At 41.8% G+C, this 17,285-nt stretch overlaps 2 protein-coding genes across 5 annotated transcripts in view; one reads left to right on the top strand and one right to left on the bottom strand.

The window, feature by feature from the left end:
* The window catches only part of dock (SH2/SH3 adaptor protein dock), a 92,638-nt gene extending 88,949 nt beyond the window's left edge, over window positions 1-3,689 (bottom strand). For all 4 annotated transcript variants that reach the window (XM_073970374.1, XM_073970378.1, XM_073970375.1 and 1 more), the window contains exon 1: window positions 2,811-3,689. The gene's annotated coding sequence lies outside the window, so the exon portion shown is untranslated. The remainder of the gene's footprint in view (window positions 1-2,810) is intronic.
* Window positions 3,690-7,861: 4,172 nt separating this feature from the next.
* LOC141395019 (uncharacterized) lies at window positions 7,862-11,766 on the top strand. The gene is made up of 3 exons (XM_073970380.1): window positions 7,862-8,052; window positions 8,112-8,323; window positions 11,652-11,766. The coding sequence occupies exons 1-3, from the start codon at window positions 8,012-8,014 to the stop codon at window positions 11,756-11,758; spliced, it is 360 nt and encodes a 119-aa protein (XP_073826481.1). The 5' UTR covers window positions 7,862-8,011; the 3' UTR covers window positions 11,759-11,766.
* Window positions 11,767-17,285: the final 5,519 nt, after the last annotated feature.

The raw sequence follows: 17,285 nt of genomic DNA, 5'->3' as shown, positions 1-17,285 counted from the left end.
AGATGAAACTATATTTAAACCTGCTAAAACCTAATAACCGGTGTGGTGAATAGGACTCCCCCATCTCTTGAGACGGTGATCCAACGATATAATGGAGAACCTCCAAATCAGTAAACCTATCAAGCAGTTGTGAATAGAATTTACACAGATGCAGCCATAAACATAAACAACTTTTTATTCCCTCCACCATGAAATATTCTGAACTTATATGGAATAATTAGTTTTCTTTCTGTTATGAAAGTCCACAATTTGTGGTGGGGAAGTTTTCTGACCAAATTTGGGCCAAAATGCAGATTCATTCGGTCAGCTAAAAACTTGAAATCGGGCCTCAGGGATGCACAAAACAGTACGCTAGGGCAGATTACTCTTAATCACAGCCATACTTGAGACACCAACAAATAAAAAAAATCTCATTGTTTTTTTTTTAATTTTTTTTAAACTATATTCAAATTTTAGTATTTTAGAAAATGGTAAGAAAAGGCAACAAAAACCCAGCTAGAAATATTTAAAAGAAAATGGTTCCGATTCTCATTGTACATCCCAACACTAAACGAAATTTACCCTTATCCTAATACCTATACTTATTACATTAAAGAAATCGCCCTCTATTTGTTATGTCTGGAACTTTCCAACCAGATTATCGTATTATTTGCAAAAATTCAGTTTGCGATCGATTGCAAAAAACCAAAGTATCAATGTGAAACCCATTTCAATGTAAATTTGGCGTTTCTTCATTTGGTCTTGCATTTTCAGGCATGTGAACAAACATAAACAAGATCGGGCATAAAACTACATTTTTGAATTTAATGATTTAAGAACTCCACAGGATTATCGGAGTATCCAATTAAAGCTAATAAGCATACTTATAAACATTTTCAAATAACAGTTTGGGATCAGTTACGGTACAAGTGTCGTTTAGGGACACCTCTCGGATAGGTCCGAAATTTTTACCATAGGTAGTAGCCGGCCTTCGGCCGGGGATTTAAGACTTTCTCCTATGGACAATGACAAAAGTGGGCTACGCAAACAAAACTTTCTTGTAAATGTAAAGTTTCCTAAGTAAACGGTTTGAACCGGAATTTAATACATTCTCCTATAAACAGGTGTAAAAATAGGTCGGGTACATAAAAGTACTCCCCATGAGCATTAAAACGACGCCCATATTGACCAAGTTAGAATTGCAAAATGTCAATACCCATATCTCGGGAAGTATGGACTTCCCCCGGAAAATAAATATCTTTGTATTCAGGATGCCAAGGGCTATCTACTGCAAAAATTTCAGCCCGATCCGAAGGTGCCCACCTAAATGTGTGAAAGTACGAAATTTCCGAAATGTCAAGAACCATATCTCGGGAAGTATGGACTTCCCCCGGAAAATTATATATCGTTGTATTAAGGATGCCAAGGGCTGTCTACTGTAAAAATTTCAGGCCGATCTGAGATGTGCCCATAAACAACCTAAAGGTTTGAAAGTACGAAATTTCCGAAATGTCAAGACCCATATCTCGGGATGGATGGACTTCCCCCCGGAAAATTATATATCGTTGTATTCAGGATGCCAAGGGCTATCTACTGTAAACATTTCAGCCCGATCCGAGAGGTGCCCCTAAAAGACATTTAAGCCTCAGTTACTCTGTAATCAGATCAGATTGCCAAAAGCCCAAAAATCATGCAAAAAATGGTGGATTTCTTGAAAACATACCCCTTCTTTTGCTACCTTTTGTGGGGGTAAAGTGCATTTACTCTAAAAATAAACTAGATATTAAATTAATTGTTTATTTAAAAACAACAACAACAAAAAACCCCTCCACCAAAAAAGAAAATCAACGAACAAAAACAACAATTTCGAAAAGTGGTTGTTTTCTGAAAGGGGTGTCAATAGAAACAACAACAATGAAAAAGAGGTCGTTTGGCATGTCGTGTGGTGCGTGTGTGGCGCAAACGGGGGGAGTAATTGTGATATGAAAAATAAACACACAACCGGTGTAACGACAAATATATACCGGCTTCCTTTCTATAGAACAAAAATGCACAAAATATACCTACCAACAAACCACCGAAGAGCAAAAAAACAAACAAAGTAAAAGAGAGACAATGGGCAATTTGAATTTAATTTCCCAATGCACAAAGGACAACTTTACATATACGACAGGACGAACGAGTGTTTACGTGACAACAGGAACTGACGTAAAATGGTGTTTCGTTCCTAATCCCCCTGAAGAGAGAGGCAAACACAAACACACACTACACAGAGACTGTAATGGTGAATATGGAAATAAACCAAACGGGATATCTAAAAACAAGGTGAATTTCCTTTTGGGTTGGTTGGTAAAGTTTTTCTTTTTTGGGGTGGTGCTTTTTATGTACTGTTGTTAAATTTCCTTTTGCACCACTCTTAGGCAGAGAGCGAGAGAGCACTACTCAAAGCACATCACCATTAAAAAGGAATAATCAAAACACATACGGCGAAGGGAGCAGCAGCAGGAAAGTATTTGAATCCCTAAAAACAAAAAACTTGGGAGTTGTAGTATTCGTGGCCGGTCTTCGTTGCTCCATACAAGAGAAAGAGCACAAATAGCCAGCCAGTCAGCCAGGAGCACAAGGAAGAAATTCACGATGATGGAATATGAAATGTACGACAACCATCATCGTATTTTGTACAAAAGCTGAGCAGGCGGCAATAGATGAGCACAACGAATGAACTTCTTCTCAACACTTTTTACTCTACAACAGAATATATATTTATAGGGATAAAATGACTGGATATATGTGTGCGGTTGGATGGATGGATATTTTGTGTGTGTACCTACCGGAGACGAAGGAACGATGAAAATGCGTTTTCCTTTTTTCTCTGCGTTTGGGAAAAAGCAGCAGCCCCAGCCCTTTAATGCATTTTCACACAAAACGGCTGTGGATACTCCAATGGAAAAAAACTTCCTGCGACTGCCGCTGCTGCTACGGGGATTTTTTGCTTTATCAAAGTCCTCCTTGGTTGTTGGGTGGTGCAAAGGTTTTTTTTTTCGTTTCTTGTAAATTTTTAATAATTTGTTTTTCCACTAAGATGATTTTCTTGAAATATGTATTTGATATTTTAAAACAAAGCCGCCCTCAAATTAATGATGACGATATGGTGGACACACAGTAAAAGATTTATTATGGGAGGAAAACTGCAGCGGCAATTGCCATATATGTATATATTTCTTCAAAAATGTAAATGCACACCGAATAAATATTTTCTTCCACAAAGTTTCACCACAAAATTTGTTTTCTTCTTCACTTCACTTAATATTTTATGCAAAAAATCTGAACATACTTCACACCTTTTTTCCTTGATGTTTTCAGACAAAAAATTTCACTTGCAAATTTATACGCGAATGATTTTCTTTCTCGATTCACTTTTCTATTTCTCTTGCTTCTTGTTGTTGCCTTCTTGTGGGATGAGGCACGACGGGCAATACGTTTTTTCCTTCGTTTACCTTATTGATAGGTTGCAATATGCTTTTTTCGTGTGTATTCGTTTAAATTTCACTGTATTTTATTAGATTTTTCCAATTGATTTTGAGTGTTAAATTTTTAATTAAGCTTTATAACTTCTCTGATTTTTTTTCCTTTCTTCCACTTTTTTCTTTCGTCTACTCGCGTTTTAACCAACTACCAACTGTCATATGAATGCCAGAGTAACGACAACCGCAGGTTTAGGGATATCTAGATGGACTTTAAATAATCGATTACTCGACTTTGAGTATTCATTTGTATAAAAATTGTCTTTACACACTAGCCGACATGAATAACAGTCAAGCCCTAAACACACCCAACTTTTGTTTTGAAGTTTCGTGTCGTCCGTCGTCATCGATTTACGTTGGGCGTTGGCAACACACATGAAACGTTTGATAATGCCGTCGCCAGTCACATGTTTTACGTAAAAAATAACATACAGTTTGACAAGTAATTAGGTCTGTACGATAACCCAAAAGTTTGTTCAAATTTGTACAAACTTTTAAGTGGAGTACACACGATCAGTTCTGACTGTCAGTTTTGCTCAAATAATCGGTTGCTTGCCAGTGTGGCCGTTCATTTTTGTCAGTCATCGGGCAACCACAAAATATTTTGTGGTTGCTGGGCAGTTTGACATTTATCGATATTTCCGAAAAATCGACAGTCAAAACTGATCGTGTGTACCCCGTATTACAAAATGCTGTTCGATAACAAACTTGTAAAGTAAAAGAAAGCAAATTTGGAGAGAATTTTAGAGAGTTTTGTGACTGAGAACTTACAACTTTTTGCAAGCAAAATTTTCCTTGTAAGAATTTGCAAATTTGACCAGCTGATTTAAATTTGAATGTTTTGTGGCGTACTTTGCAATTCTTGGCAAAAACATAAACACACATTTGGTTATTAAAATAATTACAAGATAAAAAAGAGAAGATATAAGTCTGTGTTTAGACACACAAATTTCTCGGGAAAGTAAATTGAGTTTTTGGGAGAGAGCGGAGAGGAAAGAGCTCCTCAATACTCTTTCCTACCCCCTATTTCCTAAAAACTGAATTTACTTTCCCGTGTGTCTAAACACGGACTAACTAAATAAATTATGGAAAACGACTTATTTTGTAAAATAACTTATATGCTGTTTATATTAGAGCTTTTTGCAGGGTTAACCTTCTTTATAAGGATTTGTTTGAAATATAAGCAATGGAATTGACATTTAAAACCCAGACACCATACAATTCATATGGGAGCAGTTTACAACTTTTTCTACTTTTGCCGGTTTTACCACTTTCAAAAGTAAAGGAACAGACCATGTTTGTTTTTCTAAAGCGGGGTACATACGATCAGTTTTGACTTTCGATTTTTTGGAATTATCGATAACTGTCCAACCGTCCAGCAACCACAAAATATTTTGTGGTTGCCTGATGACTGACAAAAGTGAACGGCCACACTGGCAAGCAACCCATTATTTGAGCAAAACTGACAGTCAAAACTGATCGTGTGTACCCCACTTAAGGTATCAAATACCAGCAAAAAGCGGCGCATCCATGGAGTAGGAGGAATACTATGTGGACGGCCAGTCGTTAATTTATGATAATGAAAGAGAATTATTAGGTCTGTCTGGTTACTTTCCCAGCAAGAACTTTCTCAGAGAGTAAAGCTGGGTACACATTGTCAGTTTTGAATGACAGCTTTGTTGTTGCTTGCTAGTGTGGCCGTTCATTTTTGTCATTCATCATGCAACCACAAAATGTTTTGTGGTTGCTGGACGGTTTGACAGTTATCGATAGTTGCGAAATATCGACATTCAAAACTGACAATGTGTACCCAGCTTAAGGAGTTTTTATTCTCTTTTGCTAGAAAATTGTAAAAAGACACCTTCCCAGCAAAAGCCAACAAGAAATCAGCTGACTTGCCAAAACAGAACAATTTGTCCGCCAATGAAGGAACCAATGGAAGCAAAAATGTTGTATTTTATTAATAATAAAAAAGAAAATGACCCAAAAAAGTATTTTTACCACTTTGCAACTTTGTTCTCCCACGGGAGTTGCCAATCTTCTACTGGGCGCGTCTTCCCGGGTGGCGGATGGGAAGGGGGTTTCTGAGATATGCGGGGTCGGCAGCGCCCGAGGGAAACTGAAGGTTTTTACTGTCTCCACATATCTCAGAAACCCTGGGGGTTTGTTTCTCTTTCAAACCCCCCGTGGACCAAAATTGGATCGGGGTAGTTCCCTTAAATAAATCAACTAAGATGGGTAAAAAACGTAAAAGGAGTAAAGTTACGGTGCAGGGAGTTAATAACCCAGTACCGGCGGTAAGCGTTGGTGAGATCACAAGCCACGTACCGTCGAGATCAAGCGATTGTGATCCGGCTGTCTCAGGTGTGGATGCCTTGGCACCTACAGCCGTAACTGCTACAAGTGCAGTATATACAACCCGAATTATTGTTGACGGACCGGTTTTTCATAAGGATAATGCTTTAGCCAAAACTGGTGTTAATCAGTCCACGGCTGACAGGACCGAAGTTTTGGGCGGGGACGACCTACATCTCAAAGTGATTGGGGACAGTCTGGAGAGACAGAGTAGGGAACTCCTTGACCAACTGGAGAGACTTGTTCCGACCGTACCACCAGAGGACATGCTCAACAATCTCACCCTCACTGACGACGAACTGGACATTACGGTGATCCCAGCTGAGTCAACAAGAAGGTCTGATGACGACATGTCCACTGACGGTGATGTGGTCGAAGAGGTTGTGAACCTTGGTTCGCAACCACAGACAAGTCGCAACCAGTCTGGTCCTGTATCGGCACCAGCCGATACTAAGCTTCGAAGGCAGATTGCCACGGAGTCAATGGATGTTGATGGAGAACCTAGAGATGATCCATCAACAGCCACTGACTCTAAGTCGATGACCATCGAGGGGGAATCAACGGAAGCTCCAACAATTGCCACTGACTCTGAGTCTCCGGCCTGCGTTGGGGAATCCAAGGAAACCTCATCGACGGACACCGACGCAGACGCAATTTCCGCCAAAGAGGCTTCAGATACGAGGCACTACAAGCGTGCAGCTTCGTATCTGCGCAAGTTCGTGGGAAGGGACGCGAGCTCGCATACTAGGAGAGAGATCATGTTCATCAAGAGCAAGCTGAAGTACATGCGGAAATTCGAAAGAATTTATCCAAATGCACCCAGATGCGAGCTCCTGGTGGACAAAATCTTTCTCCCGAACCCTGCTTCAGCTTCAGCCAAAGACTCAGTAGAGACTGCGGCGACAAGCAAAAAGGTGGAGGTGAAGCCTGCTGCTTCTGACAGCAAGGTGGAACCTAAAGCTGTTCCGAAGCCGAACCCGAGCCAGAAGGGACTGGAAAAGGATAAGGGGCATAATCCGACTCCAAATGATTCTCGTAAGAGTATTCAACTGGAGAAGGTGACTGTCCCAAATCCGGCTCCTACCCCAACTAATGAGGGTAAAGCGGACGAACAGAAGGTGCCTAAGACCTGCGCAAGCCACTCGGGAGTAACGACGGGTGGATCGACTGGGACACCATCGACTTCGGAGAAGACGAACAAGTCCTCGCAGTCAAAGACTGTGAAGCGAGTTCGCTCTTCAGAAGGCCCTCAGCCTTCGCCAAAGAAGACGATGATCTCTCAGACGGTCAACACGGCGAACTCCTATGCTGGTGTCCTTGCTCACAAAGCCAAGGGAAGCAGCACCAGTACTGAGAAGGCGTCCACCTCCTCAGGAAAAGCTGTTACCAAGGCACGTGAGCGAGGACGTAGGAAACCCTACGCCAAAACGGCCACGGTGGCAAACGATGACGAGCTCCTAGTAGCAATCATCGACCGAGCTGACCCCTTCGGGAAAATCAGCGAAAGTCACTGGTTGCTCTTCGAGACTCGGCTTCGTTTAGCCATTGTGTCCACTGAGGCGAACCAGGGTGACCGTCAGTTTGGTGGCGCCTTCCTTCACAAGGGAGTTAAAGTCATTAAATGTCTCAACAGGAGCTCGCAAGAGTACCTTAAGAAGACAGTTAATGGCTTTGATGAACTTTGGGAGGGGGCAAAAATTGCTGCGGTGTCTATAACGGAGATTCCGTCCAGGAAGGTATTCCCAGCATGGGTTCCCCCACCTACCGTGGATAAGGAACTTTTGCTGAGGATGCTGGAGCTCCAGAACCCCGGTCTCCTTACTAAGGACTGGACTGTAATGAGTCTCACCCCTTGTAAGGAGAATGGAGGGATGGACATTAAGATGGCGGTAGACTCCTCAGGAGAGGAGTACCTTAAGATTCGTGAGGGAAAACTGAACTTCGGTTCAGGATGGGTTCGGTTCCGACTGAGTCCACCTCGCGGAAGTCAGTAGGAGTAGGCAGGCGGCAGGTGCTACGCATTTTGCAGATTAATCTGCATCATTGTAAAGCAGCTGCCGCCGAACTACTCCTGTCCCTCACGAACTCAGAGGTAGACATTGTTCTAGTCCAGGAACCTTATATATATAAAAATAAGGTCTCTGGACTGAACAATGCCAACTTCGAGGTCTTTGCATCGTCCGAAGGGGACAAGGTGAGGACCTGTGTGGTAGGTAGGAAGAACCTCAATCTAATCTTTCTATCTAATTACAGTAATGGAGACATGTGCACGGTGCGACTGGAGAACGGCAGGGAGAAGGCCACTCTCCTGTCCTCAATCTACATGCCGTATGAGGACCCTGATCCACCAAATCAGGGGGTACACAGGCTGCTGAAGGAGAACCTGGGCGTTTGTAACGTTATCCTTGGATGTGACGCCAACGCCCACCATTTTCACTGGGGCAGCAAAGACACAAACACTAGAGGTGAGTCGATTTTCAATTTTATATTATCTTACAATCTAAGAATATGTAATATAGGAAACGATCCCACCTTTAAAATTAGAGGCAGGGAGGAGGTCATTGATCTAACCCTGTCTAATTTAGATGATTCTGTAGTCAGGAACTGGAGGGTATCCAACAAATGCTCCTTTTCGGATCATATGAGGATATACTTTGAAATCTCTTTCGACGGAGTCCGCCAAAATCCTTATAGGAACCCGAGAAGGACGGACTGGGGAAGGTTCACTGATCTGACGAACCATCAACTGACACTTCCCGGAAGGATAGAAACAGTTGCTGAGCTTAACAGTAAGGTGTCCAACCTAACAGAAATCCTTCTTCGCTGCCATAAGGATGCCTGTCCATTAACTTATCCTGGGAAGAAATCCCAACCGGTGTGGTGGAACAAGGATCTTGGCGAACTACGGAAAAACACCAAAAAGTTGTACAACAAGGCGCACTCGACGAAACTTGACAGTGACTGGGAATCGTATAAAGCGAGTTTCACCAAATACAAGAGTGAAATCAAGCGCGCCAAAAAGAAGTCATGGGTTTGTTTCTGTGAGTCTGTAGAAGGGGTAAACGACGCTGCCAGATTCCGTAAGATACTCTCGAAGGACCCCAAATCCATCGGTAGTGTCAGAAAACCGGACGGCACGTGGACAGACTCAGGTCTTGAGACTCTAAACCTTCTAGCTGAGACCCACTTCCCTGACTGCACGGATGCCAGTAACCTTCACATTGAATGTGACAACTTCCAAGTCCAAGAGTCAGTGGACGAGAGCCTCATCGATAAGGTTGTAAGCAGAAACAAAATAAAGTGGGCAGTAAGTACATTCAAACCCTATAAGTCACCTGGTCCAGATGGAGTAATTCCTGCGATGCTTCAATTTGCTGCACCGCAGATATACCAAATTCTGGAGGAGATCTTTAGGGCCTGTTTGTTTCTTTCCTGCGTACCAGATCTGTGGAAAGAGGTAAAGGTAACTTACATCCCCAAAGCGGGGAAAGTCAGTCACTCTGCACCGAAAGACTACAGACCTATTAGTCTATCCTCCTTTCTCCTCAAGACACTCGAACGACTGATCGATCTGGAGATTAGGAGCTTTGTAGACACTGCCTCGCTGAGCGACTCGCAGCATGCCTACATGAAAGGTAAATCTGTCGAAACTGCTCTTCATGAGGTCGTGGGTTTCATTGAGAGAAATATGGAGAACTCAAACTTTACCTTGGCGGCTTTCCTGGATATAGAAGGAGCCTTTAACAACGTAAAACTTGAATCCATTCATCTCTCGCTTAGATCGGTCAACACCCCGGAAACCCTGATCTGCTGGATAAAGAGAATGCTGGAGAGCAGGATCATAAATTCCAGTATCGGGGAGTTGACAACAAGGAAGACAGTAACACGAGGTACTCCCCAGGGAGGTGTACTCTCACCGCTACTGTGGCTACTTGTGATAAACAATATTTTGGCGGAATTCGACAATCAGGGCATCAAGGTTGTCGCATACGCGGATGATGTAGTTTTACTAATAACTGGCAAATTCTTGTCCACTATTTCGGAGCTTATGCAAGGAGCCTTATCAAAGCTGTCTCGTTGGGCCACCACAAATGGCCTTGGTGTAAATCCAACGAAAACAGAACTGGTATTGTTCACCAGAAAGCGTAAGCTTGGCGACTTCATACCACCAACATTGGATGGAGTGCAGTTGCATCTATCTCCTGAGGCCAAATACCTAGGTACAATCCTGGATTCTCAACTGAGATGGAAAAGGAACGTCGAGGAACGGACGAAGAGAGGTATGATCGCACTCTATTCATGTAAGAATTCGATTGGGAAAAGTTGGGGTCTAAATCCAGCTATTATACACTGGTTGTATAATACTGTGGTGAGACCCATCCTATCCTACGGATGTCTTGTCTGGTGGCATGCGCTTCGACACAAGTCGAACTCGGGCAGCATAGACAAGGTGCAAAGGGCAGCCTCGATCCTGATAACTGGAGCTTTTAGAAGTACACCACAAGCAGCTCTGAACGCGATGCTAAACCTCTTGCCCACGAGAATTAGCATCAAAGGTCAAGCAGCACGTAGTGCTCTAAGGCTACATGAATTGAATCGTTGGCGTGACAGCACCTATGGTCATGCATGCATTCTTCGAGAGCTAGGGCCAAACCTTGGCTTAAATCAGCAGGGGAAGTTCAGCGACTACTTATCACCAATCCATAGATTTGATGATTTTGAGGTCGTTATCCCTAGTAGAGATGACTGGATCCGTGGTAACCCTCCTCTGGACGGTCTGGCTTTCTATACAGACGGTTCCAAGATGGAAGAAGGTACCGGAGCTGGCGTCTACTGCGAAAAGCTTTGCCTCGAGTACTCCTATAGGTTGAACAGCGACTGTAGCGTTTTCCAAGCAGAAATCTTCGCGATCAAAATGGCCGCAGAGTTGATAAAAAGTCTGGATGCTGAAATCTTTGAACCGGTGACTATCTTCGTTGATAGTCAGCCGGCTTTTAAAGCCATCAAATCCCCCAATATCAAGTCTGAGGCCGTTCTTGAGTGTAGAGCTGCTTTGGCGAACCTAACTAACGCTGTCCGACTCTGCTGGGTACCGGGTCACTGTGACATTGTGGGAAACGAGAAGGCAGATGAATTGGCAAGACACGGATCTCAATCAACAAGTCAAGCTATCACTGTTTCTATTAAACCACCCATATGTCACGTTTTTCGGAAGGTGGAGACGTTCTTTGAAGAACAGGCCAAGGAACTATGGCATAATGAACCAAGGTGCAACGTGTCAAGGGCCATTTGGCCGAATCTTTCAACAAAGAGAACAACTTCGCTTTTAAGTCTGAGTAAATCAGAAATCAGGGTATTGACGGGAGTCATTACCGGCCATTGCTACATCCGAGCTTTTATCGGCAAATGGCAGGATGATGGAGTGGACTATTGCAGGCTCTTTGAAGATGAGGAGGAAACGGAGACGATCGAGCATATTCTATGTCGTTGCCCGATGTTAACTCGAAAGCGGTATAGACTAACAGGAGTACGCTTTCCTCCAAGCCTAACCTTCTACTCAAACATGGAACCAACAATCATAAACAACATCATTAAAAATCTGAAGTGGCTGGGACGGCGCGACCCATAAGCGTAACTACTTCTCTGACAGTTTTTTCCACCATCGCCAAAAAACCACCCTCTCTGTCTTTATTGCATCTTCATTATTTCTTATAATTAATTCTTTTATTATTATTCTCCAAACCACACCCCCCTTTTTTCTTTATTCTTCTCTCTTTTCTCTTCTCTTTTCAGGTAATTCTGAACCTCCTTTTTCTTTATGGATGATCACAATGGACCGAAAGGTCTCCGAGTGGCGTAGTCAATATACATATATATTGACTACACATCCCCAAACCTAACCTAACCTAACCTAACTTTGTTCTCCAAAAAAACGACACAGTTAAGCTTGCTATTTCCACAATAAAATTGTTTTTAATTTTCACAAACATTAATCAATGAAAAATTAAGAACAGATGATTGATTGTTTTCAGGAAGAAGAAGAGTTTTTAGTGCTTTCTAGAAGAAATTTGTCCAGCAAGAAATTGCAAACTCTCAGTAAACGAACTGTCAAAATGTCTCTCTCGAATCGCTCTCTTTTGCTGACTTTTTGTGTTAACAGACGACTTCCAGCAACAATTGGTACAAATTTTAGGGTAACCAGACAGACCTATTTTTGTAGCAATGGATAATCAAATAATTTTCGTAACCCAATGATTACACATGCAAGTAACTTGCAGACAGTTGTGTATACATATTATAGTCGAAACTTCAATTTTTTTCGAACTGACACTTGCATGTGTAAACGTTCGGAAAAAATTGAAGTTACTTTCAAAGCATGGTACAAATACACAGGTAGCCGCATCAGCAATTGTTGGTAACATAAGATGTCAAAATTTGACATCAATTCAATGCAATTGACACATTATGTTACCATCAGCTGGCTTGATAATGCTACCTGTATTATTGTACCATGTTTCAAAGCACTAAAGCGGGGTACACACGATCAGTTTTGACTGTCAGTTTTGCTCAAATAATCGGTTGCTTGCCGCTTAAGCGGGGTACACACGATCAGTTTTGACTGTCGATTTTTCGGAAATATCGATAAGTGCCAAACTGTGCAGCAACCACAAACTATTTTGTGGTTGCCTGATGACTGACAAAAATGAACGGTCACACTGACAAGCAACCGATTATTTGAGCAAAACTGACAGTCAAAACTGATCGTGTGTACCCCACTTTAAAGGCCACAACAGAATCAATCCTCGCTTGCTTCCCAAATGTCAAATTATAAAGGAATGCCAGAGCCTCCTAAAGGAGAACGCATGCGGATTTGCAAAGAGTCTCTGGCATTCCTTTATAATTTGACATTTGGGGAAGCAAGCGACGATTGATTGTGTTCTGGCCTTTACATTGATTACTGACTAGGAAATTTTATCGGCCGTGAGCATGGCCCAATAATAGGTCCTCCATCAAGCGAATTCAAAGAAAAACGAAGATTTTAAATGTCAAAATTCATAAACGGAGGCGAAAAATTTTTTGAGGCGAATTCCTTCTCTGTCAATTCAGGTAGATACATACAAAACATTTTCCGAGAAAAAGTTGTTACCGTAGTTATTTTTGTTTGACGAAACAGAAAATACCAGCTGATCGAACTTAAACTGCTAAAATAAGTTATTGTAAATTAAATTCTCATACAAACACAACAAATGTTGACATTTTACGTGTACAACATTAAGTTTATTTGTTTTCTTTTTTCGAGATACATCTACCTGTTTCTATACAGTTAGACATTTCAATACATCACAGCGAATTCAAATGACAAATATGAATTTTGACAGCTCAAATCGAAATCATCTGATTTTGCCGGAGGACCTATAATTGGCCATGGCCGTGAGGTTGTTAATGGGTACTTTACACGATATGTTTTTTACATATGTGTTGTCACTTTTTATATACGAAATGTATATGCAAACCCTGAGTACATAAGCTGCCTTGCCTGCTTACCTTGCTTGCTTCTGATAAAAGAATAAAAAAAGAAAAGGGCAACCCAGTTCGAAATTTGCTCGGCCTTCTTTATTCTTTTATTATTATTATGTCAGAAATGAAGCAGGAAAGCAAGGCAATCAGGCAAGACAGCTTATGCACGCAGGCCTCAAGTTGGTATTGCAGTGCATTTGTTAGTTGGTGTGGCAGTGAATATGTGAGATTGGATTGGTATTTTTCAAACTTTCACTTGCATGTGTAAACGGAGGGTAAGCAACCCTCGACTGTTAAATTAAATCTTAAGGGCTGAGTACATAAGCTGCCTTGCCTGCTTATACCCCGGTTACGCTTAACCGGATCAACCCAGTGGGTTTGGGTTTCAAATGTCAATTCCATAGCGCAAACGTCAAATAAATCTTCTCGAAGTGGGTTAACCCGGCAAAAAACTCTAGTGTAACCGTACTATTACCTTGCTTGCTTCTGGTAAAAGAATAAAAAATAAAAGGGCAGCCCAGATCGAAATTTGATCGGCCTTCTTTATTCTTTTATTGTTATTATGTCAGAAATGAAGCAGGAAAGCAAGGCAATCAGGCAAGGCAGCTTATGTACCCAGGTCTTTATCCGCCAAACTTCTTGTTTGTCAAATCAGCTGACTTGCAAGTTTCTGCAAATTTTTAACTCCGAGAGAGTAAAATTATTGGAGAGAAGTTACTGAGAACTTGCTGTGTACTTGCAAGTACTTTTTACTAGCGGAGTTATCGTACAGCAGCCAAGATCATCCATATACGTTAACGTACAGTTAGTCAACTTAATTATTGCAAAACCAAAATTATAACAAAATTTAAAATAAAACATCATGTTATTGGTATAAATGAAAATCATTTTTAATACTTTTGGTAACAGTATAATTTTTACATATTGTTACGGAATTAGATTTAACTAATCTCCGTGTAGACGTTGTTTTATTCCCCGATACGATTTGTACCAAATAAAACAGGGTTCGTTTTAGATTACGTTTCTACAATGCTTTATTTACTTTATTACACTTATTCGGAGCTGACTGTTATAGCTAAGTACACAGCTTTACTTTACTTCTTTACTAGTCGATGTTTACACTTCGGTATAAAATTCACAACTACTCCGTCATTGCCATTTCCCCGGTATTTATACCCCAAAGTCTCCCTGTTCTAGAGTCCTCCAGAACACATATGGCAACATCTCGAATCTGTGCAGCGAACACACAGACGCACATTCGCACTAAGCGAACAACCATACTCACATACATACATGGGGGAATACAATTGGACGACAAGCACAGTAATGACGTAACAACAACAAACAAGTGCAAAGAAGTAACAAACTAAACAATAATTACATGATTATGGCAAAACAAAATAAAAGCACATTAATGAAAGGTAAAGTAACATCTAGAATAATGAAGAGAGTTCTACATGGTAGTTGTTGTTGCTTAAATAAAGTAACTGCGTAATAAAAACTTTACGTTACAATTCAAATTTTTAAATTAACGGAAATTAAACTAAACTAACTTAAACCTATCAGTTACATTCGTAACATTGCCTCCCGCTTAAGCCTGTTCGTCCCGAATAGGCACAGTTCCCTCTCTGTGGTATGGGCATTGGTAACACTGCCTCCCGCTTAAGCCTGTTCCTCTTGACTAGACGCAGTTCTCGATCCGTAGTTGTAGCAACCAATTTAGTTGTACCCTCTAAGCCATTAGCTTTGGACTTTCGCTCTTTTCTCTCCAGGTATCGTGACGTTATATCTTCTTTCTCGGTCACCCTCCTAAGTGCCACCTGGTCGACATCGGACTTGTCCTTCCTTGTTGTACGGCCGCTTTTCGATGGACCTTTCCTCGACGCACATCTTCGCTTTCTCGTCCTCGTTGCTGGATTTTTCCGCTTTCCTACGGGCCAATTGTCGGCGGTTTCCACCTTCAGCGTACGGACATCGACAGCGATCTCGCCGGATTCTGCCTTTGTGCGATGTTTGCTTTCCTCGTTGTAGCCCACACTTATCGGTATTTCCACATTGGACCAAGTCATCACACGGTGCTTTATGTCCAGGTTGATATCGAAGGCAATCATGAAGTTTACACCAAGTATAACTTCGTCCACAATATCGGCCACTATAAAATCGAAATTTACCGATTTTCTAGCCATGCTCAGCCTTTGGTAGGCCTTTCCATGCACCGTTGTAGTCTTGCCTGTGGCCGTCCGCAATTTGACTCCATTTAACGGCAATACCTTCCCTTTTACCAAATCCGGTCTAATAATGGACTTTCCTGCACCGGTGTCCAATGTCAAGTTACGCAAAACACCATTGATGAAGCCTTTAACCGTTAGGTTGTGATTCTCCTGCTGGACTATGGCTATAGAAATTGTGGGACCATCGTTTTCATCCTCTGCCAGCGGCGCCTCGTGATTGACGGAATTCATTTTATTTGATTCACCTGATGTCTCTCTTTCCAGATTCTTGGCCACCGGTTGGTCGTCGCTTTTTGAAGGCGGTGAGGTGGATCTGAGCCTTGGTCGTTGCAATATGCATTCTCGTGCAATGTGTCCAGCTTTACGACAGTTGTAGCAAGTCTTTCTCGTTTTACCAGCCCCTCGTTTCACACGCATTAGTGCATCCTTTAGCGGATCGACAACGGTCTGGGAATTATTGTCCTCAACTTGCAGCCTCTTCACGTTGTAGGCTTTAGGTTTCACCAGCATCCTCGCGGTTTCTTGGGCCAGGGCAAATGACACGGTTTCTGCAAATGTTCCTATCGGTGCCGCATACGTCGCAAATTTTATCTCTGGATCACGAATACCACTTGCAAATGTCTCAATCTTTATGCGGTCCACCAATGGATGTGTCTCTCCTGGATATGCCAACTGCGCCAACCGCTCTATATCAGCCGCAAAGTCTTGTAAAGTCTCATTTGGCTTCTGCACTCTTCCCCTTAATTCCATTAGGTAGATGTTTTGCTTATGTTCGCCACCGTACTTGCGTTCAAGAGCAGCCATTATATCCCCATAACTGTTTCTAGAAGCGGCGGGAATAGTCTGTATTACCTCAGCAGCACCGCCCTGCAATGCCATAAGTAGTGATACAGCCTTGTCATTGTCGTTCCAAGAATCTCTAGTAGCCACGGTCTCGAACTGTAATTTGAACACATTGAAAGAGGTTGAGCCGTCGAACACAGGAGTCTTGATTTTTAAGGTGTTATGAGTAGCTCTCACTGGGCCACCTTTGATTTCCAGTTCCGACATTTTCTTCTCCAGGTTCACAAATTTCTCGTCATGGGCCAGAAATTTCTCGTCAACAGACAGAATCTTTTTATCCAACTCTTTAATTTGCACCTCCATGTTTTCTACTCTCTTTTCAATCACTATCGTGATGTTCTCGAGTTTCTCGTTAATTTTTCTAGAATTCTCTTCCAACTCCTCTTTTAAGTTTCTTGAATTTTCTTCAAACATCCTAGAATTTTCTGCCATTAAGTTTTCGGTGATTTTTCTAGAGTTCTCCTCCAACTTTTCCTCTAATTTTCTGGAATATTCTTCACTCTTTCTGGAATTTTCTTCCATTTTAGCATCTAATTTCACCATCATTTTACTGGAATTTTCTTCAACCATTCTGCAATTTTCTGCTTTCATTTCGTCCATCATAAGTCTAGAAGTTTCTTCATTCTTTCTAGACATCTCTTCTAACATCTTACAGTTGTCAGATTTCATTTCCGCCATAAGCCTGGAAGTTTCTTCATTTTTCTTATTCATTTCCAGCATCATCATAGCCAGCATTGATTTCAAATCGTCACCCCTGGCAGCTACCGACGAAACTTCCTCAACGCTGGATTCGCCCTTTGCCGATAACTCGACTTCCTCCTTACCGTCGAACTCA

Source organism: Musca autumnalis, unplaced genomic scaffold, assembly GCF_047663935.1.
Source record: "Musca autumnalis isolate F117 unplaced genomic scaffold, ASM4766393v1 scaffold_2, whole genome shotgun sequence".
Taxonomy (NCBI): domain Eukaryota; kingdom Metazoa; phylum Arthropoda; class Insecta; order Diptera; family Muscidae; genus Musca; species Musca autumnalis.
This window is presented reverse-complemented; position numbering and strand designations above follow the sequence as displayed.

Bases quoted from the DNA above. Each gene is read 5' to 3' on its own strand.
- LOC141395019 (XM_073970380.1), top strand. From the start codon at position 8,012: ATGCCAACTTCGAGGTCTTTGCATCGTCCGAAGGGGACAAG. The intron at 8,053-8,111 runs GTGAGGACCTGT...ATCTAATTACAG, and splicing joins CATCGTCCGAAGGGGACAAG to TAATGGAGACATGTGCACGG. The intron at 8,324-11,651 runs GTGAGTCGATTT...TTCTCTTTTCAG, and splicing joins CAAAGACACAAACACTAGAG to GTAATTCTGAACCTCCTTTT.